This window comes from Dendrobates tinctorius, unplaced genomic scaffold, assembly GCF_039654945.1.
Source record: "Dendrobates tinctorius isolate UK_male_01 unplaced genomic scaffold, ASM3965494v1 ptg000128l, whole genome shotgun sequence".
Taxonomy (NCBI): Eukaryota; Metazoa; Chordata; class Amphibia; order Anura; family Dendrobatidae; genus Dendrobates; species Dendrobates tinctorius.
Genome location: NW_027361796.1, coordinates 1,239,067 through 1,255,459, shown reverse-complemented (window position 1 = coordinate 1,255,459; position 16,393 = coordinate 1,239,067). Strand labels below are relative to the sequence as shown.

General features: G+C 46.7%; 1 protein-coding gene across 1 annotated transcript in view; it reads right to left on the bottom strand.

Moving 5' to 3' along the window:
- Positions 1-843: 843 nt before the first annotated feature.
- The window catches only part of KCNV2 (potassium voltage-gated channel modifier subfamily V member 2), a 60,133-nt gene continuing 44,583 nt past the window's right edge, over positions 844-16,393 (bottom strand). Inside the window, exon 2 of the mRNA XM_073542608.1 lies at positions 844-1,122. Coding sequence (XP_073398709.1) covers positions 844-1,122 — 279 coding nt within the window. The remainder of the gene's footprint in view (positions 1,123-16,393) is intronic.

Genomic DNA, 16,393 nt, shown 5'->3' with positions numbered 1-16,393 from the left:
TACTATGTTACTATCTCCTGATTTGAAATCTGTGGCTAGACCTCAAAATAGCAGTGTATGCAAAACGACCCAGGAATCTCATAGAACTGGAAGAATTTTCCAAGGAAGAATGGATGAAAATTCCTCAAACAGGAGTTAAAAGACTCTTGGCTGGCTACAAAAAGTTTTAACAAGCTGTGATATTTTGCCTAAAATACAAAGGAAATGTGTTATCTCTTACTTTAGCAGTTTTAGAGATCAATTCATCTTCAACTTACTTAACTGTTCACAATAACAATAATTTTGTCACAGTACTTGCTTGCGTCCCCACCGACTACTTTTATTAGTAGGCCCGTTAAAATGCAAGTGTGATGTCACATCGGGCCTACAAATCAGAAGGGTTCAGGCATATAGGAAGCAGTTCACAGGGATCACATTCATGGTCCAAGGCCATGGAATACTGATGAGACCTTTAGACTAGGGGCCTGGAACTTAATCATTCATCTCTATAAAACAGTCATAATGCATTTCAACCTAAATGGAAATATTCAATTGATCCATAGACCCCTATAAAAAATGCCTTTTTGGCAGGTACTGTGGATATCCTTTGGGTGTCTTTTTTATTTTATTTTTTTTTCTGTGTAGAAGTTACTTATTGGTTATAGTATTTTCTTTGAAATTTAGTCCAAAAATAAAAAAACATGATGAATATCAAGTATGAGACGGTCCAGCAAAAATATTACCAATATCTGGACTTTTTATAAACTTCAGTTAGTTTCAGCTCTCCTCAAGGTGAGTACAATTGTTTCTGCTTATATTTTATAATATACCATACATTGATATTATTTTACAGAACAGGACTTTTTAGTGATGTCCTGGGATATATTGTGTTGGTTCTCCGGTACAACATTCTGATATCTTCTTCATGGCTCGACCAGTAAAATGAACTTTTCCTCTTTTCTTTCGAATGGTAGTATACTCATATGCTTTTAGCTTGCTGTAGTAATCGGAAAACTTATTATACAGAATAGAAATGGGCATTCCATTTAAAATAATCCCAAAAGCAATACATAAGAAAGCAAATAGCCGGCCAAGTTGAGTTTCTGGATAGGTATCTCCATATCCGACTGTAGAGATGCTGACCTGTAAACAGAAACAAATGGGTAATAACTGTTCTTTGCAATACTTGAATTTATTAAAGGAAATATATAACCGGATCTATTATTAAAATCAAATTATTTTTTTGCCAATCCGTGAAATTTTTAATATGCTAGATCAGCCCCATTTAATGCGGTTAGCTCACGAACAAAGTACATCTTAATCAATACATCTTGGAATAAAAATAACTTCCACAATTGGATGTGTTAAATAAAATGTTCCTGTGCTGAGGTAATCTTATAAATGTGTTTCTGCTGTGTCCTGTGTAATGGCTGTGTCTGACCGTGCTGGAGCATGGTCTGATCATACCACAGCTCCTGGGCAGGAGAGGACGTAAGAGAACATACAGATACACGGGATCACAGCTGCTGGTTTCTGTGAGGTATAACATTCCCCTGCCTGTATAAAAACATTGTTTACCTCACGCAAAGAATCAGCTGTGATCCCGTGCTGTAATATCTGTATACTCTATCTTGCTTCCTCCCCTGCCCAGGAGCTGTGGTATGATCAGACCATGTTCCTGCACGGTGAGACACAGCCATTACACTTGGGTGATAAATGAAGAAATAGTCCAGCTTCACGAGTAGATTCTTCTTTATTTAAATGAAATCCATACACAGGGCATGAAAAGGCAAGTGAGTTCGATTTAGTATAACGCTCGCATCAACGCGTTTCAGGTGAACACACATTCTTAATCATGATTACACTCGGGCACATTCATAAGATTATCTGAGCACAGGAACATTTTTTTTTAAACACTTTCAATTGTAGAACTGATATTTTTTTTCCAAGATCTATTAATTAAAATGTACTTTGATGTGATGCTTAAGTTCTATTAGTAATATTGTGAAGTGGAAATGTCTAAGTTATGCTGGGTTCACATGCAGCTGCATTGTGTTTTTTGACGCAATCGCAAGAGAACGGTAATGTTTTTTGCTGCAATTGTCGCAACAATGCAATGTGTGAAAACAGCCTTTCAGTTCATCTGCAAAGCTGTAGACAACGCAAATTCACAGATCACAAAGTGATTGGTGCCGATGCTTTGCCACGGCAGCTGGTGTTATTCTGTGTCTGCCATATTATGTGGCAGTGCTTCATAAGAGATCAGTGTCTTTGACAATATGCTGCATTACATCATTATTGTATTATATAGGTTTTTGCTATGTAAGGCTAGTTTCACACTAGCGTTTATTCCACGCAGCGCATGGCGCCACTAAGCCCCGCTCCCTGCCGGCTCCCTGCCCGCCCCATCCGGTCATCGCCGCCTACTATCGCACATGGACGCTTGCAATCTGCGCACCCTATCTTTAGCATAGGGTGCGCTGGCCTTGCGCTAGTAGGATTTTGTCGTGCGCTGTGCACTTTTGAAGGTGCGCCGAGCGCGTCGAAATGCAACATGCTGCGTTCGGCACACACGGGCACACCTTCAAAAGTACACAGCGCACGCCAAAATCCTACTAGCGCACGGCCAGCGCACGATCTGCGCACCCTATGCTAAAGATAGGGTGCGCAGATCGCAAGTGTCCATGTGCGATAGTAGGCGGCGATGACCGGATGGGGTGGGCAGGGAGCCGGCAGGGGGCGGGGCTTAGCGGCGCCGTGCGCTGCGTGGAATAAACGCTAGTGTGAAACTAGCCTAATTTAGGAGTAGCATGATGCAGGGACATAGAATCTGATTTCATGGCACCGCTTCCTCAAGGGGAGTCTTGAGGAAGTGGTGCCTTGTGCACGCGAAACGTGCGTTGGGGCGTTTCATACCCAGTTCGGGGTCGTTTACGGTGTCCTATACATCTTGGTGAGTTCCCTGGTTTTCGGTCCTCCATGTAACTTCTTATGGTCATTCCTACTTATGGGCTATTATTATTTTGGACCGCTACCTGGAGCCTTCCTATATGCATAAAATCATTAAGCACTTGCACTTTCCATTTATTTTACACTCATATGTTGTTTATGCATGAACAGGCACCGCAATTCCCTTGTGATGCACCTGGATTATCTTGCTGCAGTCTTGTGATGTTTACATTTATGGTTATTTCATTATGTATTTCTTGATAAATTGTTCAATAAAGTAGTAATATTTTTACTATATTCACCTCGTAGCTCCTTTTCCTCCTCATGCACATATATATATATACTAGCTATGAACCCGTTCTACGCCCGGGTGGGGGGCATTTATTGGTATATGGTCTCCCATCCTGGTATGTGCTGCACCCCTCATCCCTATCCTGGTATGTATGGTACCCTCACCCCCCAATCCTGGTATACATGGTACCCCCTTATCCATATACTGGTATTCATGGTTCCCTCACTCCCCAATCCTGGTATGCATGGCACGCCCTCATCCATATCGTGGTATGTAAGGTGCCCTCACCCCCCAATCCTGGTATGCATGGTCCTCTCACCCCCCAATCCTGGTATGCATGGTCCCCTCACTGACCTATCCTGGTATGCATGGTCCCCTCACCCCCCTATCCTGGTATGCATGGTCCTCTCACCCCCCCAATCCTGGTATGCATGGTCCTCTCACCCCCCTATCCTGGTATGCATGGTCCTCTCACCCCCCTATCCTGGTATGCATGGTCCTTTCATCCCCTATCCTGGTATGCATGGTCCTCTCACCCCCCAATCCTGGTATGCATGGTCCTCTGACCCCCCTATCCTGGTGTGCATGGCCCTCTCACCCCCCTATCCTGGTATGTATGATCCCCTCACCACCCAATCCTGGTATGCATGGTCCTCTCACTCCCCTATCCTAGTATGCATGGTCCCCTCACCCCCCTTTCGTGGTATGCATGGTCCCCTCACCCCCCTATCCTGGTATGCATGGTCCTCTCACCCCCCAATCCTGGTATGCATAGTCCTCTCACTCCCCTATCCTAGTATGCATGGTCCCCTCACCCCCCTATCCTGGTATGCATGGTCCTCTCACCCCCAATCCTGGTATGCATGGTCCTCTCACCCCCCAATCCTGGTATGCATAGTCCTCTCACCCCCCTATCCTGGTATGCATGGCCCTCTCACTCCCCTATCCTGGTATGCATGGTCCCCTCACCCCCCTATCCTGGTATGCATTGTCCTCTCACCCCCAATCCTGGAATGCATGGTCCTATCACCCCCCTCCTTGTATGCATGGTCCTCTCACCCCCTAATCCTGGTATGCATGGTCCTCTCACTCCCCAATCCTGGTATGCATGGTCCTCTCACCCCCCTATCCTGGTATGCATGGTCCTCTCACCCCCCAATCCTGGTATGCATGGTCCTCTAACCCCCCTATCCTGGTATGCATGGTCCCCTCACCCCCCTATCCTGGTATGCATGGTCCCCTCACCCCCCTATCCTGGTATGCATGGTCCCCTCACCCCCGAATCCTGGTAAGCATGGTCCTCTCACTCCCCTATCCGAGTATGAATGGTCCCCTCACCCCCCTTTTTGTGGTATGCATGGTCCCCTCACCCCCCTTTCGTGGTATGCATGGTCCCCTCACCCCCAATCCTGATATGAATGGTCCCCTTCACCCCTATTAAACTGCACACATTACAAAAAAAAACCCATTTATACTCCCCTTTCTTCCCTGTGTCCAGCGCTGTCCTGTTCTGGGCGTGTTGCGGTGCTGGACTCGGCGCCTGCACAGTCCTCGCTTTCCACCACCATGTTCTTGGAGACACCCTGCAGTGTGTCTTCAAGAAAATGGCGGCGGTAAGCGCAGACTGCACAGGCGCCGATTCCGGCGCTACAACACGCCCACTCCAGACATCACCTGAAGACGCAAGACCCTGTCGGCAACAGCAACACCGGGTTCGGTAAGGTGTTGCAGAGATCACGGTATGCGTTCAGTGCTTACGCATACCGCGATCTCCTGGGGGGATGCGTCACTCTGTGGGGATGCGTCACTCTGGGTCCAGACTGCACAGGCGTGTCGCGCTTGCACAGTCTATAAAGGCTTTAGACAGAGTGATGCTCCCCTGGTTATATTATAGATATATTAGTATAGAAGATTTAATCAACCTCTTTTTCCTCAAATGTAAATGGCGAAAGTCAGAAGGTGATGGAAGATGAAAACTAGTATGGAAGTAGGGAAGGAAATAGGAGAGGAGCTGAAGTCCAGGACCTCCAAGGTGGTATTACCAGAAATACTTCCAGTGCAACAGGCATCACTATAAAGACAGCAGGAGCTAAGGGTGTTAAATAAGTGGCTTGGAAATTGGTACAAGAAAGAAGGGTTTGGGTTAATGGAGATCTGGTCTGACTTCTCTGTTGGTTACAAGCTCTAGGGGCGGGCTTTACCTTAATAGGGAGGGAGCAGCTGTGATGGGGCAAAAATGGTCAGATGGATGCAGGAGCTTTCTACAGTATCTAGGATCTGGGGAGATGGAGAGATGTTGTGCAAAAAAGGGGACAAAGAGCAGGCAGAACACTGATCATAGTAAGAGGAAATAAGGATTTTTAAGGGGCTGTAACCAAGGAAAGTAGGCAGGTGATTAGGAGTAATAAATGTGCTAATAGTATTAAATGTCTGCTGGCGAATGCAAGAAGTCTTGCAAACAAAATGAATGAATTAGAGGCTCTTGTGTCGGCCACAGATTAAGATGTGGTGGGCATTATTGAAACCTGTCTTATTTTCATGTGTACTATTGATTTCTGAAATAAAAGGTTACGCTTTAAAAAGAGTAGTACAAAGTATAATACGACAAAAATAAAGAGCATTTAAAGTGGACCTGCCAGTATGTATGAACTCAGCCTTGTATGTTGGACTCTGAAACACTTTGGCGTTTTAGAGACAAGCCTATTTTGAAAGCCACCGATGACAAAGCCAAGCTGTAGACTAGTCGGATAGACGGTTCCCTGGCGGATTCTCCCCTCCTGCTGCCCTGGATTGATCGGTCTCTACTAGTGATGAGCGAGTATACTTGTTGCTCAGGTGATCTCCGAGTATTTTGGCGTGCTCGGAGATTTAGTTTCTGTCGCCTTAGCTGCATGATTTATGACTGCTGGACAGCCTGATTACATGTGGGAATTCCCTAACAAACAGGCATTCCTCACATGTATTCAGCCTGTCCAGTAGCCACAAATCATGCAGTTGAATCGACAGACACTAAATCTCTGAGCATGCTAAAATATTCAGCGGCCACCCGAGCATGCTCGGGGAAACACGAGCAACGAGTATATTTGCTCATCAGTAGAGTTGAGCGATACCGTCCGATACTTCAAAGTATCGTATCGGATGGTATCGGCTGATCTTTAAAAAAAGTATCGGTATCGCCGATTCCGATACCGGAAGTCCCATTCAAGTCTATGGGACTTCCGGTATCGGAATAAGAAAAACCCTTTCCTGCCCTTGTACAGCCTCTCTGGGGTCTGTACGGGCCTTTCGGGGGGCTGTGCCGGCCTGCCAGGGGGTCTGTGCAGGCTCCGGTGGTCTGTGCCGGCCTGCCGGGGGGCTGTGCCGGCCTGCCGGTGGTCTGTGCAGGCTCCGGGGGGCTGTGCCGGCCTGCCGGGGGGCTGTGCCGGCCTGCCGGGGGGCTGTGCAGGCTCCGGGGGGCTGTGCCGGCCTGCCGGGGGGCTGTGCCGGCCTGCCGGTGGTCTGTGCAGGCTCCGGGGGGCTGTGCCGGCCTGCCGGGGGGCTGTGCCGGCCTGCCGGTGGTCTGTGCAGGCTTCGGGGGTCTGCGCAGGCATCGTCCGATGGGACTACAAGTCCCATCGGGCGATGCCTGCTACCATGACAGTGATTGACACATTAGCCAATGATGGGACAGTAGTAGTCCCATCATCCGGCTAATGTGTTGAATGTAAAAAAAAAAAAAAAAATTACATGCTACATACATACAACATGCATACTACATACATGCTACATTCATACTACATACATGCTACATACATGCTACATTCATACTACATAAATACTACATGCAACATACATACTACATATATACTACATACATACTACATATATACTACATGCATGCTACATACATACTGCATGCTACATACATACTACATGCTACATACATACTACATGCTACATACATACCACATATATACTACATACATACTACATACATACTACATGCATGCTACATGCATGCTACATGCTACATACATAACACATATATACTACATGCATGCTACATACATAGTACATGCTACATGCATGCTACATACATACTACATGCTACATACTACATATATACTACATGCATGCTACATACATACTACATGCTACATACTACATATATACTACATGCATGCTACATACATACTACATGCTACATACATACCACATATATACTACATGCATGCTACATACATACTACATGCTACATACATACTACATATATACTACATGCATGCTACATACATACTACATGCTACATACATACTACGTATATACTACATGCATGCTACATACATACTACATGCTACATACATACCACATACATACTACATACATGCTACATGCTACATATATACTACATATATACTACATGCATGCTACATACATACTACATGCTACATACATACTACATATATACTACATACATACTACATGCATGCTACATACATACTACATACATACTACATACATACCACATACATACTACATACATACTACATGCTACATACATTCATACATATATACTACATGCATGCTACATACATACTACATATATACTACATGCATGCTACATACATACTGCATGCTACATGCATGCTACATACATACAACAAAAAAGTCCCTAGTCTCACTTTATGCCATTGCTGTGTGGGAATTTCCCACACAGCAATGGCATAAAGTGAGACTAGGGACTTTTTTTTTTTAAGTGGCGGAGGAATACAGTGCGGAAGGATACCTACCTTCCGTCATTGGATTCCTGCAGCCCGTAGAGAACGGCAACATCATCTGATGCTGCAGTTCTCTACCCAAGATCGTCGTGGGACACACTCGTGGACTGCTTCGGATCGTGGGTGAGTATTTTTGTGGTTTGTTATATTAATATTTATTCCGGAAAAGACAATGGCTTCGGGGAACAATGTGACAAGTATTGGTAAGTATGTTACTCTATGTTATATGTACTGTATGTCTATGTATGTATTGTATGAATGTATTGTATGTATGTAGTATATATGTAGTATGTATGTAGTATGTATGTAGCATGCATGTAGCATGCAGTATGTATGTAGCATGCATGTAGTATATATGTAGTATGTATGTAGCATGCATGTAGTATATATGTAGTATGTATGTAGCATGCATGTAGTATATATGTAGTATGTATGTAGTATGTATGTGGTATGTATGTAGCATGTAGTATGTATGTAGCATGCATGTAGTATATATGTAGTATGTATGTAGCATGTAGTATGTATGTAGTATGTATGTGGTATGTATGTAGCATGTAGTATGTATGTAGCATGCATGTAGTATGTATGTAGTATGCATGTAGTATGTATGTGGTATGTATGTGGTATGTATGTAGCATGTAGTATGTATGTAGCATGCATGTAGTATATATGTAGTATGTATGTAGCATGTAGTATGTATATAGTATGTAGTATGTATGTGGTATGTATGTAGCATGTAGTATGTATGTAGTATGCATGTAGTATGTATGTAGTATGCATGTAGTATGCATGTAGTATGTATGTAGCATGTGTGTGGTATGTATGTGGTATGTATGTAGCATGTAGTATGTATGTAGCATGCATGTAGTATATATGTAGTATGTATGTAGCATGTAGTATGTATGTAGTATGTATGTAGTATGTATGTGGTATGTATGTAGCATGTAGTATGTATGTAGCATGTAGTATGTATGTAGCATGCATGTAGTATATATGTAGTATGTAGTATGTATGTAGTATGTATGTGGTATGTATGTAGCATGTAGTATGTATGTAGCATGCATGTAGTATGTATGTAGCATGCATGTAGTATGTATGTAGTATGCATGTAGTATGCATGTAGTATGTATGTAGTATATATGTAGTATGTATGTAGCATGTATGTGGTATGTATGTAGCATGTAGTATGTATGTAGCATGCATGTAGTATATATGTAGTATGTAGTATGTATGTAGCATGCATGTAGTATGTATGTAGCATGCATGTAGTATGTATGTAGCATGCATGTAGCATGCATGTAGTATGTATGTAGTATGTATGTAGTATGTATGTAGCATGCAGCATGTATGTAGCATGTATGTAGCATGTATGTAGTATGTATGTAATATATATGTAGTATGTATGTAGCATGTAGTATGTATGTAGCATGTAGTATGTATGTAGTATTTTTTTTTTTTAACATTTAACACATTAGCCGGATGATGGGACTACTACTGTCCCATCATTGGCTAATGTGTCAATCACTGTCATGGTAGCAGGCATCGCCCGATGGGACTTGTAGTCCCATCGGACGATGCTTGCACAGACCCCCGGACATCAGCACAGCCCCCCGGCAGGCCGGCACAGCCCCCCGGCAGGCCGGTACAGACCCCCACAGGGTGCACAGACCACCGGCAGGCCGGCACAGCCCCCCGGCAGGCCGGTACAGACCCCCACAGGGTGCACAGACCACCGGCAGGCCGGCACAGCCCCCCGGCAGGCCGGTACAGACCCCGGGCAGTCCACACAGCCCCCCGGCAGGCCGGCACAGCCCCCCGGCAGGCCGGCAGAGACCCCCGGAAGGCCCGAAATGACGGCGCATCATGATGCGCACACACCGCGCATCATGATGACGTCAGGCCGTCAATCAACTGAACTTCCGATTCCGATGCCGAATTCCGATATTGAAAAAATATCGGAAGTCGGTATCGGAATTCCGATACAGCAAGTATCGGCCGATACCCGATACTTGCAGTATCGGAATGCTCAACACTACTCATCAGTAGTCTCTACCTGTTTAAAGCTTGTAGCCTAGGTTATCATCCATCCTTATAGTCTATCAGCTGTGACCAGGGCTGCCACTAGGAATTTCAGAGCCCTATATTGGCAAAATTCTCTGGGCCCCCTTGAGACTCCACCTAGGCTTGACCCCAGCCCCACCTTCACCCCTCGAACTGTCTACAGTCCCACCGCTCTCTCTTGGAAAAACTCCACTTCTCACCAATCACACATTAACAGTTCCCATCACCATATCAGACACATAGTAAGCAGCTTTTGTTTGGCCAAAAGATTTTTTAAGCAGCCACCATGACAAGGTAGACTCTTTTCCTGGGCCCTAATCTACTCTAACCTATTAAACATTTGTTGAAATGTCCAATACAACTGAGGTATATTTTTATTCATTTTTCAATTTTTAAAATTATCAATATTATAACATGCAGGGAACAAATACCACCGCACCATGACCAGACACCATATTACCACCACATAGTGACCTATAATAATACATACAAGGAACAAATACCACCACACCATGTCTAGACCACATATTACCACCACAGTGACCGAATAATATCACATACAAGGGAGAAATACCACTGCACCATGTCCCAATTATATATTACCACCACATGGTGACCAATAATACCACATACAAGGAAAAAATACCACCACACCATTTCCAGACTACATATTACCACCACATAGTGACCAAATAATAGCACATACAAGGAACAAATACCGCCACACCATGGCCGGACAGCATATTACCACCACATAATGACTGAGTACACAATACTAATATCATCATAAGTGCAATTATACACAGAAGATCTATACTGTACTTAGTATGCAGTGTCTGTGTACAGGTAATGCAGTGATTACCGGTGACATTATACACAGGAGCTCTGTGTACAATATCAGTGTACAGGTAATACAGTGATCAACAGTGACATTATACACATGAGCACTGTATATATTGTACAGGTTATAGTGTCAGTGTACAGGTAACACACTGACTCACCAGTGACGTCTCTAGGTATATTCCTTCATCTTTGCTTTTCATCTTCATCCAGTACAGACCATCACTTCTTTTTTTCAGGGCTCATCTCTGCAGGAAATAACACAGTTATCTAGAGCACCGCTTGCAGAACAAATTGCTTAATTTTTTCCCAACTTCTAAACTACACCAGATGAAGAAAAAAGGAGACATAGTGTTATTCAGCACAGTAACAGGACCGCCTCCCCCATTTAAAACAGTATCCTGAAAAAATAAAATAGTTCACTGCAGTAATAATATCCCTTAATGAGTCCCTATGGTAATAATGTTCCCCATCCTGGCCCCCCGTGTGGCTCATTTCTGGCTCCAGCCATGTTCTCTCATCCTGGTCTCATATGTTCTCTCATACTGCCTCATGAGTATCCATTCTGCCCCATGCAATGTCCCATGATCCTGCCTCATTTGTCCCATGATCCTGCCCCATCTGTCCCATGATCCTGCCACATCTGTCTCATGATCCTGCTCCATCTGCCCCATGATCCTGCCCCATCTGTCTCCATCATCTCCATCCTGCTCCATGTCTCCATCCTGCCCAATCTGCCTCCATCCTACTCCATGATCCTGCCCCATCTGTCTCCATCCTGCCCCATCTGTCTCCATCCTGCCCCATCTGTCTCCATCCTGCACCATGTCTCCATCCTGCACCATATCTCCATCCTGATCCATGTTTCCGTCCTGTCCCCTGTGTCTCCATCCTGCCCCCTGTGTCTCCATCCTGTTCCATGTTTCTATTCTGCTCCATGTCTCCATTCTGCCCCGTGTTTCCATTCTGCCCCGTGTCTCCATTCTGTCCTGTGTTTCTATTCTCCCCTGTGTCTCTGTTCTGCCACATGTCTCCATTCTTCGTTATGTCACCATTCTGCACCACGTGTTTACATCCTGCCCCCGCGTCTCCCATCCTGCTCCTTGTATCCATTCTGCCCCGTGTCTCCATTCTGCCCCATGTCTCCATTCTGTCCCATGTCTCCATTCTGTCCCATGTCTTCATTCTGCCCAGTGTCTCCATTCTGCCCCATGTCTCCATTCTGTCCAATGTCTCCATTGTGTCCCATGTCTCCATTCTGCCCAGTGTCTCCATTCTGCCCCGTGTCTCCATCCTGCACCGTGTCTCCATTCTGACCCATGTGTCCATTCTGCCCTGGCACCTATTGTGGTCTTCTCAGGTCTTCATCCAGTCCGACAGGGGTGGTAGTACCAACAACGGTTGGCGTATAGTCCTCAGATGCCATTAGCAAAGCACGGTTCAGCTTCTGCCTGCAATGGGTGGTCACCGGTTCTGCCCACTGAGCCCCTAGTCCATAAGTTTGTGCAGCCAAAGGGAAGGAAGCTGCCAGAGTCCCTGTACCAAGCGTGGGCTGATCCGCACTTGCCAGCAAAGGGGACCATTCCCCAGGGTCCTGTAGTCGGCCCACGCTTCTTCGCACGAGCGCTGCCCTATGTTTATCTGGGAGTACGGTGCTCTCCTCTGTCACTATACCACTGAAGTGTGTGGGTAAGCCTGGCTGCAGAATGTCTTGGCGCTGCTGCTCTGGGTGAGAAGTGTGCTGCATACCCTCCTGCACTCTCCCTGATGGCCATAAACTCTCTGCTCTTTTGCGCACTTTCTGATCTCCAGCTTAGATGTAGTGAGAGAGACCAGGCTAGTGGTACCTCTCTCGTATCAGGGCCGGATCTATTGGGGCTGTCACCATTGTTGCTGGGGGCAGTACTTTCTGACCTGGACAGACCTTTGCACCTGACTGCAGGGGGCGGATCAGAGATAGGCCTGACCGGGGGAAACATGCAGAGTCAGCTAGCATATCCCCAGCCCCACTTCTGACCTCGATCCTTCTACGCCGGCGCAACCGACGCCTCCGCCACCGACACTTCGCTCTGGCACTACGGGCCTACGCATAGGAGAGCCTCACATTCCTCCGAGACTAGGCCAGAGACATCACGCGTCACTTACGGCACTACTGAGGGATCTCCAAGCCTCCATCCTCCGGAAACATCAGACTGATGTTTATTGAACACTTATTCTCATTTTGAACCTTAACCTCCATTCCTCCCTTATTCTCTTCCTTCCCTGTATTAAATACTATTTAACTCTTGATCTGCCTCCTGCTTGTCACTGCATCCTGCTTTCCTGCTTGATCTTATATTTGGTAGTTGTAGGCAGGTTGCAGTCTAACAGCATGGAGGCGGCAGACCAAGCAGTTGGGGTTGGCCCTAGGTCCAGTATTTCCCTGGGGGCAATATTGAACAATCTCTCTAAGTTTGTGGGGAACAATACCATGTTATGGAGCTGGACTGAACGCATTAGGGGGATGATGAGAATGCACCCCATGACCACTGCATTGGAAGCCGAGGTGGCCATAATGGCGTTAGATGGAGAAGCTAGAAACTAGTTATGTTACGACCCACCAGAACGGGACACCTTTAACAAGGTGCTGCAAATTTTGGAAGAGGCTCAGGGGGACCCTACGTATGTAGGGGAGCTGAGGATGCATCTATTTAGTCATATGCAGAGGGAGGGGAGACTGTGACCCAGTACATGAATGCTCTTCAGGAGTTACACACTGTTATCGTTAGAAAAGACGGCATAGGTGTAGGCCCTACTGACGTAATGCTGCGGGACCAGTTGATGATGGGCTTGTGGGACGTGCTGACAAAACAGGCCCTACGAGAGTGCATGTGGGTGAACACTCGCCTGACCTTTTCTGAGGTAGGAAGTGAAGCACGCACACGGGAACAAGAGCAGGGGGTCACAGTCCCAGTAGGGAGGGTCCAGAGTGAAGAGGTATCTGTAAACAAGATCACCGAACCCCAATGGGTGGAAGAATTGCGGAAAGAACTTCAAGATATTGGAGGGGAGTTGGCTAAGGCAAAGAAGTCTGGGGGTACCCTAATTGTGCCAGGGGCAGAGTTGACCTGGACCTCCAACGGGAATCAAAAATGTTCCGCCAACAGAGACCCCTCACCTGCTTTAATTGTGGAGAGATTGGACACTTGGCTAGAGAGTGTCCATGTCGGGGAAGACTCCAACAATGTCGTCCGTTAAAATAGAAGGCTCCGAGCCAGGGGGACGCCGCCCGGAGCCTGAACAGCCACAAGGGAGAAGTAGAAGTCCCACAAATCTAGTCTCAACATGCCCTTTGGTCTGGGCCAAAATGGACAGTCGAGCAGTATGTTGCCTGGTGGATACTGTCTTGCGGGTGGCTACGATGCCTGAAACCTATTTCCGGTAACATTTTCCTGAAGCAATGCAGCCTGAGTAGGGCCCGGTGATAAAGTTGACAGCTGCCAATCACTTGCCCATTCCAGTCACTGGAGTGGTGTGGATGCAGATAACTATTTGTGGCAAGGACCTGAGATGAACGTGTGGCGCCCCTGAGGGTTCAGTCGCCACAGAGGTACTGCACCTCCTCCTGAGGTGTGGTGCCCCACTATCCAGGTAAGGTGGAGACACCTGACCACACTCCAAAACCTGCATCCCACACAACATAGTAGTGTAGCAAAGCACCCTTTGGTGGCTCCCTGCTTGGAACACGAAGCGTGCTGGGAGGCGGGTGGAAAGTAGTTTGCACTAAAAGAGCGGGAAGAGGATAGGATTGAGTCAGTTAGTCACAGGAGTCTGATGAGGTCAGTATGTGAAAGGAGATCCCCTGAGTGGGATGGATGAAGGAAGTGCTGCAGCCGACCTCAGTGATCTGGGTCTGCTGGCACAAGAAAGGAACATGGATAGAAAGCCTGACTCTCCATAAGAAAGAAAGGATTAATACGGAACGTGAGGAGAATAAGAGAACAAGGACCAGGGTTAGAGGAGAACCCTTCCCAAGTTCTAAACGCAAGGCCGGGGTCCGGTCCCCAAGGTTGTATGGATACTAATGGTCCTGCAGCAGACACCGGAGGAATAGAAGTAGTGATCACTTTATTCCCACACCCGACTTGGGGGCACAACAGCAACGTGTGTGAGTCGGGACTAGGTAGAAGGAGTCCCCGAAGCAGGCTACAGCTGTCTGCCGTACAAGTAGAATTCTTAGGAACATCTGACAGGAGGAACTCCAGTGTAACTCAGTACTGTGAATACTTCACTCAAAGGCGCTAAGAGGGAGACGTTCAGAAAAGGCACATATGTTGGCGGAGTGTTGGAAAGGAGTACTTCATCTTGCCTGGAAGTTGGCTGAGCTCCTGACCTGGAGGACACGGCACGGATGTGGGCACCTGTACCACAACAGACTGTGAGTAAAGCTTTGGAACTACGTGCCCTGGTGTCCTCCACTTATTCCTGCGCCAGCCTGCCCGACACCGCTACATCCCTCCTGCGCCCGACACTACACCATCTAAGTGTCACTTCACCTACACTGCCCTGGGACTACAGCCCTGCCTGTGGAGGGCTATAACATCATTGCTGCACTACACCATCTGTCTCAGAGGATCTGTCTGCAGCGTCGGCTTAACATTTGCCAAACACCACAGGTGGCGTCACGAATCACTTATAAACTTTCACCACCATAAGCACACTGAAACAACCCCTTTTGCAATGGAGCCCCAGGGCCACGGACTGGGTCACTGCTGCCATGACAACTCCCATTGAGAAGATCAACCGGCCCGGTACCGAGAACCCCATGGCCCTGGCAAGTGAGGGCGCTCCAAAAGCGTGTGGTGCTGATCCATGGAGAAGTAAGTAGTTGACATGCCGTCACTCTGGGGATGAATGTCCTAAAGGAGTTCGGGAGCCTCCTCATTAGTGAGCCCTCTGATGCAATTCTGAAGCAGTGGAGCCCACACACTCCCTAGAGGAGAGCGTTTCAACATTTGATCCACGTGGCTCATGCTCAAGAGTCCTCCAGTGATGGGGGGATGTTGGGAAAAGTGATCATTCCAGTCTCAGCCAAACTTGTTCTGCCGCCAGGGCAGACTGTACTTACCCTGCCCCTCCGGGCTGGCACACCACTTGAACTGGTAGAGATCCAAATTGAGCCTACTATTTCAGAGCAACTACCTCCCAGGCTCCTTGTGGCCCGTTCGCTAGCCATTGTTTGTGATGGAATGGTCCCAGTACGCTGTGTCAACTTAGGAGAACAAGACATCATGATTTCCTCTAGGAGTGAAGTAGCTCGGATTATGGGTATGCCCGAAGAAGTGATACCACCACAGGCTGTACAACTGATGGTAAAGCAAGGAGACCCTTCAACAGTGGCAGTGAATTCTTCTCTGGCACCAGAGCCCCAGCATATTCAGGAAGGATGACAGATATTGGAACAGATGTGGGCTGAGCTGTCTGATCTTAATTTGTCACAGGTCCAGCAGGTGGAGGCTCTACTGGGGTGATATCA